This window comes from Adiantum capillus-veneris, chromosome 8 (genome assembly GCF_014529385.1).
Source record: "Adiantum capillus-veneris isolate H3 chromosome 8, ASM1452938v2, whole genome shotgun sequence".
In the NCBI taxonomy this organism is placed as follows: Eukaryota; Viridiplantae; Streptophyta; class Polypodiopsida; order Polypodiales; family Pteridaceae; genus Adiantum; species Adiantum capillus-veneris.
Window position 1 is genome coordinate 2,027,637 of NC_140938.1, and position 8,013 is coordinate 2,035,649.

Below are 8,013 nucleotides of genomic sequence, written 5' to 3' on the forward strand. Positions count from 1 at the left end.
TTTACATCCACACATCTTTTAATGCAAAATCTCATTTGTGATGCGAGATCATAGAGCTTTTGGCGAAATCTTCGAGGAAAGATATTGTGAAACCTTCATCAAAAGCTATGCCATGCTGTAAGATCCACACTACTATCACTTTTTTACTTGTTAGCATATACCATATACATAGTGAAGCAATAAAGGCAAACTCATTCTGAGAAATGGCTCCCAAATGACACTAGGGACGATAATACTTTCGCGCCTTTTTGTCGTTCGAAGCGCGAACTAGCGAGCTCGCTGCGCAGATCCGCCTGCAGCAGCAATTTTGTCGAAAGCCGCCCCCGAGATTCCTGCAGCTAGCGCCTCATCAGCAAACTTCCGCGCAGGTACCATCTATCTATCTAGGGCTCTGCACACATGCATACAGACGCACAATTTTCGTTCCATCTTTCTGCCTTGCAGGCCATTGTGACACTCTTTCCTTGTCAAGGCATCATGACACGCCTTGGACCAGACTCTGGTTCAGATAAGATGCAGATTGATGAATGCCCGCCCCCAGAGCGAGCAAAAGCTACTAATATGTTCAGTCCGGATTACTTGAGACTTTATTACAGTACGACCTCCATTTTTTTCCTGCTAAAGTATCTGTACATTGTTTAGTCTCTCACACTTACCATCTGTTCCAAAATGAGCGTGGCTTCAGGTAGGCTCTTCCCTTTTTCAGACATGTGCAGGTGGCTTTCCTATGGAAATGGTGAGTGCACGTATCTTTCCTACTTTGAGGGCATCCGTATGCAGCAATGCATACATTGATCAACACAGTATTAATGAACTTCTCAATCACAGCATGGAATCAGCTTCAATGCCCATTTAAACACTTACATGTGAAACAGATGCAAAACATCCAGGCTGCGACTCATCATTTCTTGGTCGACGGGAGTTCTCTTTTACTTTGGAGCATGACATTTATGTTCGTTACTTGTCATTCCATGATGCAAATGAAATGGAATCTTCTATTCGAGAGAAGTGTCCTTATAAGATAGACATTGGAGCTGTTTATAATGTAGATGTAAGTGCACACTGTTTTAACCTTCTTATGTAAAATGTTGTAATAGAGGTTTTTGCTGATAGTTTGGTGTCGCCATGCAGCCTGCCAAGAGAACTGCATACTCAAGTTCCGCTTCTGAGAAAGTCTTTGCACCGGTTGAAAGGGAGCTTGTTTTTGATGTTGTATGTCTCTTGCTTGAGGTGGCCTAAAACAATTGCTGAGATGACATACCCTTGTTTCATTTCTTTGTTTGTCTTTGTCCAGGACATGACTGACTATGATGACATTAGGTTCTGCTGCACTGGGGCAGATATTTGTCGCAAATGTTGGCCTCTGATGACCATTGCAATCAAAGTTGTTGACACTGCTCTTAGGGGTGTGAATTTATGGCACTTCTTGTCTATCCAGCATCTAATTGTTGCTTCCGGCTCTTTGTCTTAGTACTGCTAATTTGTTTGCCACTTCGACAGAGGATTTCGGATTTGAGCACATCCTATGGGTCTATAGTGGACGACGTGGTGTCCATTGCTGGGTTTGTGATGCAAAAGCGCGAAGGTAGGGACTTGTTTCCACTTAACATTTGCGGTTCAATTTTCAATCCGGTCTCTAGATGTTGTTTGTCATCTGGAACTAAAATATACCCAAGCTGACATACATCTGGGCGGTTTTGAAATAATAGGCTGACAAATGAGCAAAGGGCATCGATCGCAGAATATTTTCGAGTCTACAAGGTCTGAGTGTGTTTTGCAAGTTGTAGCTTTGTTATTGTTACCTTTAAAAGCAGCTATTTCAAATCATGATAGCGGTTTTCTTTTTGACATGTTTCTGCCAAGCATAAACTTCAAAATTTTTGTGATGATGTGGTTGTAACATGGCCTTAAAATAACAAGAAGGATCCTTGCCCCAGTTTATTTTGGCTACTTCATGTCTGGTATAGGATCGAATCTCCAAGTTGCGGAAGGTAGTCTGAAATTGTACTGCCTAACTTGGGGTTGCCATGTGCCCTTCCTAGTGTCAAAATTAGTTTTCGATTACTGAGCATTATGTTGTTCTTGTGAAGATTTCAGGCTATGAACAGTATCTCTTCTGGTCACCGCATTAAAGTGTTTATAATCTGTTTCAAGCATCTGTAACGTTGCGTGTTGCTTATGTGATACATGCCAGGTGCTTTTGATTGCGAAGTAGTTGGCTGGGTTGGAAACTTCTTTTCCTTGCACACGCTTGCGAACACCAACGTTTTGCACAGGAGGAATGGTTTGTTTACGAGATGGCTCCTACGAATACAAGGCTTTGGGCTTTTGGACTTTTCTGTGTTGGAGAGTTCTTGAGCTTCATCAGATCCCTTTCCTTCCTTCTCTAGGATTGGTGGCCGCTTTATACATCCTATATTTTCACCACAAAGATGAGGGCACAAATCTGTCATTTTCTTGTCTCTTTGGAGTGGCACACGTGCTATTGTATAATGGTTTGCAGCCAGAGGGGATCTAGTCAAATTTGTGGGCTCCAAGTCGCTGGGACTAATATGTTCATGTTAGATGAGAGGGGATCTAGTTTAAGACACTGTTTGGATGGGTGTCCAGTGTTTGGGCTGGCTCTAGTGTAAGTATGGCGGTTGTGCCTGGTCCTACATAAGTGGAAGCCATAGACTTCATTTGCTGGAACAACCACCGCTAGTAGAATGTTAACAGAGAGCATGAGAGACCAGATCATAACAAGGTCACCCTGGCCAGATGGTAAGGGATGCACAGTCTTACAGGTGCTAATCTACGTCCTTGCATATTGGGGTGCTGTCGGATGGTGGCCATGGTTAGGCGGTTCACCTGAGGCATCTACATTATCTGTCCAGCCAGCCAGCTTACTCTCAAGTTTCTAGGTCCAATTCGTGTCTTCGCCTTGCTATTCCACGTGCTTTTGAATGATTTCTCCTGAAGGAGGATTTATCAGTAAACTGTGTGGTGTCCAGCATGCCTAAATTAGCATTGGTAATTCGGTGGTACATGGATATGTGCCTAATACCTTATGGCATCATAGCTAGTGGGCGTTTCAGTGTGTTTTGAGGAATAGAAAGCTTGTTTTTCTTGTTCTTTCAATCAGAGGCCTACAACACTATCGTTCTGTCTTCTATTCTAAGTTTAAGTGATTATTCACCCTGGCAACAATGTAGGATTGCAAAAGGAAGTTCATAGCTGGTGCAATGTCTTTGCTTCAAGTTCATGATGCATTAATTTGAAGAGGACAATTATCTACAGGCATTCTATTTACTGTTGCCAAATTTCTTTTCAGGGGAGTGAAAACAATACCAAAAAGGTCTCTTTGAGTGGAGCTGTTCTACATCCATCTCTGTTGTATGGCTCACTTTGTTTGTTTGCTTGTTTATTTGTTATGGTTTAACGAGTGCTTGACATTTTAGTTGTATCAATTCTCTCATCTTTACTCAGGAGAGCTTATGTCGAAGTTCTGAAGCCATTTTTTGAGGATCAGATTCTCAGCAATCAGAGTCTCTTGCAGTTTGAAGAGAGATTTGAGAAGCTTTTAGCTATGATACCAGATGATGGTAAGGACACAGCTATTCTCATTTGCACATTCAGCCTTTCACCTGTTTTTTTTCTGGTTCGAGTGTTCAATGATCATGGGGCAACAAGTGATACTCTTTATCTTTGGAAGGAATTACGTCACAAACACGTGATCGGTGGCAGAACAATCGGCGAACTTCCGAAACAGAGATCAATGCAGCACGGTGGAAGCAGCTAAAAAGCTTACTTGAAACAGGGAAACAGAAGGCGCGTACATTGGAAGCACTAGTTTCTGCTAAGCTTTCATAAAATACATCTTAACTCCTTGCGTGTCCAGGTGCCTGCCTTGCGAAGGTGTATGGAGGAGATTATTTTTTCATATACGTATCCTCGCCTGGATTTGGAGGTTGGTTTGATGACCTTGCAGGGAAACAGTCCTATACCAGCAGTTATACAAGTAACTTTATATATTTTTCTTGAATGTTCCAGGTTTCCAAGCATATGAATCATTTGCTCAAGGCCCCCTTCTGCGTGCATCCTAAAACAGGTGCTTTCTGCATGCAGAAACTTTGTAATGCCATTGTTCCATCATTATTCAAGGACATCTAGAGATTGAGGTGTTCGATAGCTAATAATGACTCGTCTTGTGAGCGTGAAACTTTTTTGTTTGTGAATGAGGCTCCTCAGTAGTACCCTTTCCATTTCCAGGTCAAGTTTGCGTGCCCATTGATCCAAAGGAATGTGACGATTTCGATCCCACAGCAGTACCAACTGTCGCAGATGTACGCCTCATTCCTTTTTTGCTATGTAATATTTCGAAAGTATGTTTGGATTTATAGTTGAATGGGAGTTTGGAAGGCATGGAAGTAATCCTGATGTAAAATTTTAAGAAGCAGTCTTCGATCAAGTATCAAAAGCATCAGACATTGTAACGCTTTTCTCTATACACCTGATAGTTTTCCGTAAAGGTCATTGCACAAAATGAAAGTTACCATGCCATATTATAGTAGTTCCCAACTCTGCTGATCAATTGATTATACAACGAGTCCAAGCCAAAGTAACGATCTCACATTGCACCAAGCCAAATTGTCACTTGCTAATGCTGCAATTTACTGTTTGCTTTTCCTCCTTGCATTGTCCATGAACAAATGGCAAGGTAGGCCCCTTCAGCAAAAAGTAAACTATCCTAAGTCCGAAGTTGTACATACTAACATGTGCCTATTGTTTAAGAGTCATGCCAAAAAGAGGCAGCATCTTCAAGTTTTAATGTGTTTGAGAAGAAGAGATTGAAGTTGGCATATTGTAGGGCAGTTAATTGAGGAGCTCAATAAAGGGGAGGCTTCTCAGGACTTCATAATGAATGCAAAGGATAGGGGTACTGCCTCTTGCTCTGTTCTCGTTGCTTGGCCGTTCCGGCTCTACCGAATCCCTTGCATGATGTTCTTATGTTGGTACCTTGTTATATATTTTTTGTGCAGATCTTACCAAGACATCCCTTGTGGAATCCATTGAACTCTTCCGGTCTCAGTTTCTTCACCCACTCTTGAAATCTTGCAAGGTGAGGCTCTGCTCTCTGTGGTTGTGGGAAGGAAAACTTGATTGTGTCCATTAATTAGATAAAAGTTTTCCATCTTCTGGCATCAACAGGCAGAGGTGGAGAGTGCCTATATGGAGAAGTTGCAGACCTCACAAGCAGCTTTGGAGTGGTGAATGCATGCATTGTGCAATGGAGAGGAGATAGCTGCATAACATCAAAATTGAGATTGCGTGTAGGGCATACTCTACAATTGTACATGGCAGTTGATGTAGGCTGGTTCTTTTCTTGAGGAAAGGGATCTCTTCTGATGGATCCCTCCTCCACAAACACATGGATCTCACCACTCTGAATCGGCCTTGTGGGTGAGACCCTGCATGACTTCTGAGTGCTACTTCTAGGGATCGAGCTCGGGTGGGTCATTTCATATCCACCCCAAGCCCTGCTAGGAAGGCACATCTCAAGCTGCGTTCATTTGATAAATGATCTTGCCATTATGATAAAATTAGCACATTACTTCTGTGCATGCCAGAATGTCTTAATGTCTTATTTAGTTTTGATAATGTGTTTATAAGAGTGAGCATGTGCTTTTTGAAGCCGTGTAAACAAAAATTATCCTCCTTGCTAGCCTAAAACACACTAGACGAGATGCAAAGAGAAGTCTAGACATCTTTCCACGGCCAAAAGCACTATTAATTATACATACTATTATTAAGAGTGATGTGTTGCTAGATTGCCATAATTATTCTTGTCATTACCTATTGTACACAATGAGAATCGCTACTGTCATATCTACTCTCTCCATTGGCTCTTACTAGTACAAACTACTGTTGGCTCGTCTTGATTTCATTAGGCGGACTTGGTGTAGATTTCGCTCCACTCCTGCCCATGTGTTCAACACTTATAATAAATGAATGAAGTAAGGTTTCTATCTTTTGCTTGTAATAATTAAGCACACAGCTTCACAAATTGCCCTAGACCAACAATGCGGAACCTGATACTGCACAAAGTTTTGTTTGTAATAATATTGCAAGTTGAGGATTGGGTGAGCCTTGCTATCGTAAGCGCTTCTCCTTGCACCTTGTGACTGCCTACGCTCCCTCGACTACTTCAACACCTTGCACCTTGTGACTGCCTACGCTCCCTCGCCTTGGCCTTTTTCTTCTCTGTTGAATAAAAACGAACGGGTATCCCTTGTCATATTCAATACAAATTGGGGTTTGGAGGCTTAGGCCCTTGTCACATTGGGCAGGCAATCGTTGGCCAATCTGAGGTGGCAAGCAACCATTTGCCCGACGAAAAGTGGAAGATGGCCTCTAGCTCGTGTCAGAGGGGCGGACACACCCCCTTGGCCAACTTTTTCCTATGGGTGTCCAATTGCAAAAAGGTGAGGCGGGAATCAAGACGATGGGTTTTGAACTTGGCAATCAGTGCAACAAGCACACGTTCAACCACCTGGTTAGTGTTGATTGGCTGCTTTTTGCGCACGATCTTCTCTTCATAAGCCTAATGTGACTACGTTTGTGTGGCCATGAGCATGAAGAGAGGGAGGCGGGTGCCCCAGTGTGACAGGGGCCGTAGTAGGTTATGATCTCTCTCTCTCTCTCTCTCTCTCTCTCTCTCTCTCTCTCTCTCTCTCTCTCTCTCCCCCTCTTCCTCTTCCTCTACTTCATGGATTGGTTGAATTGTGTGGGTCCACTTTAGGCATGCAAGTGGAAAAATGAGATTTTTATTTTCCACGACTTATGTACACCACATTTCACCCACACAGGGAGCACATGCAATCCCATGCCTACCTTACTTGGATACCAAAGGTGATTTGATCCATTTGCCAGGAGTTATGTACAATATGAACCCACACAGATTGTGGCACATGCGGTTCTATGCCTACTTCATCTATATGCTACATGTTTGGTCATTATATCCCTCTCTTAGTTGTTTTATTTCACCTTTCCAAGTCTCTTCTCTCGACCTCTAGCTTTGAAGCTCAAAGGAATTGCATACTTGATTTCATATGGTCTTTTTAATCCTATTCCTCCATTAGATCGTCATAGCATGGCAGTTGACTACACTCACAACAATCAAGAAAAACTGTTAACACAAAGTAGTAGTAGGGCCACAGCAGTGAAGAGTTTAGGTAGTATGCATCTAGTTGATGGTTCAACCTATGACATTGCAGGTGCAAGATATGTATGCATGTCATTGCCAAGTGGTGCATCATACACACTTTGATATGTGCATTATGTGTTCCTCAATTGAGATAGAGTCCGATCTTGGTGAGACAGTTAGCAGATAGTGGATGTCTTACACTGCTTTGAGAGCAGTCTTTCCAAATGCATTGCCGATTGCTAGTGATTGTGAGGAATTTTGAAGTGGCTTGGTCTATCCATTGTATGCATTTGAGGTTTGATATAGTTTGATCTCGATTTGGTTAGAGACATGTCAATGAGAGACAAAAGGAGTATCTTTCACGGATCTTTAGATTGTTGTGCATGACATGTTTGTAGATGTAGAGTTGGAGCAGTCATGCCTTGGCGAGACATAACAAGTTTATCCTCTTATGCTAGAGGTTGCTATGGTTATGCCAAGACTAGATTGAGTCTTTATGGATGATGTGGGAATGATGACTCCCTTGGAGTTAGTATTTACTCATGCATATGCAACTTGTCCTAATGGAATTGATGTAGTTGGCATTGAGGTGCCTACCATGGATAGACTAGTAGAGGATGCGGTGAGCATTGCTATGGAGTCCAGGGACAGGTAGGCAAATACCACATGTCTATCATTGGCTTCAGAAGTCTCATGTAAGACCTTTTAATGTTGAGGCCCAAAGTGGGAGCGTTTGCAGTTGACGTTGTTAGTTGTGCGATGACTAACACCAACATGATGCATCATGGAGCTATGCAGGTCATTACGGGATACCTTCAAGCTATGCA

At 42.5% G+C, this 8,013-nt stretch overlaps 1 protein-coding gene across 3 annotated transcripts; it reads left to right on the forward strand.

Annotated features, from left to right (window-relative positions):
* Window positions 1-210: 210 nt before the first annotated feature.
* POLA3 (DNA primase POLA3) lies at window positions 211-5,601 on the forward strand. 3 transcript variants are annotated; one of them, XM_086517483.1, is made up of 17 exons: window positions 211-368; window positions 445-595; window positions 686-736; window positions 876-1,051; window positions 1,132-1,212; window positions 1,295-1,406; window positions 1,501-1,585; window positions 1,710-1,761; window positions 3,314-3,375; window positions 3,469-3,584; window positions 3,695-3,810; window positions 3,881-3,949; window positions 4,033-4,090; window positions 4,252-4,325; window positions 4,855-4,918; window positions 5,022-5,101; window positions 5,191-5,601. In XM_086517483.1, exons 2-17 carry the CDS (start codon window positions 478-480, stop codon window positions 5,251-5,253), a joined length of 1,377 nt encoding a protein of 458 aa, XP_086373609.1. In that variant the 5' UTR covers window positions 211-368; window positions 445-477; the 3' UTR covers window positions 5,254-5,601. The 3 variants fall into 3 exon arrangements, with proteins under 3 accessions (XP_086373609.1, XP_086373610.1, XP_086373611.1); XM_086517484.1 differs by having other exon boundaries at window positions 212-368; window positions 473-595; XM_086517485.1 differs by having other exon boundaries at window positions 214-364.
* Window positions 5,602-8,013: the final 2,412 nt, after the last annotated feature.

Coding starts and splice junctions, on each gene's coding strand:
- POLA3 (XM_086517483.1), top strand. CDS start 478: ATGACACGCCTTGGACCAGACTCTGGTTCAGATAAGATGCAGATTGAT. Junction 1,052..1,131: donor GAGCTGTTTATAATGTAGAT/GTAAGTGCACAC, acceptor GTCGCCATGCAG/CCTGCCAAGAGAACTGCATA. Junction 1,407..1,500: donor TGTTGACACTGCTCTTAGGG/GTGTGAATTTAT, acceptor CCACTTCGACAG/AGGATTTCGGATTTGAGCAC.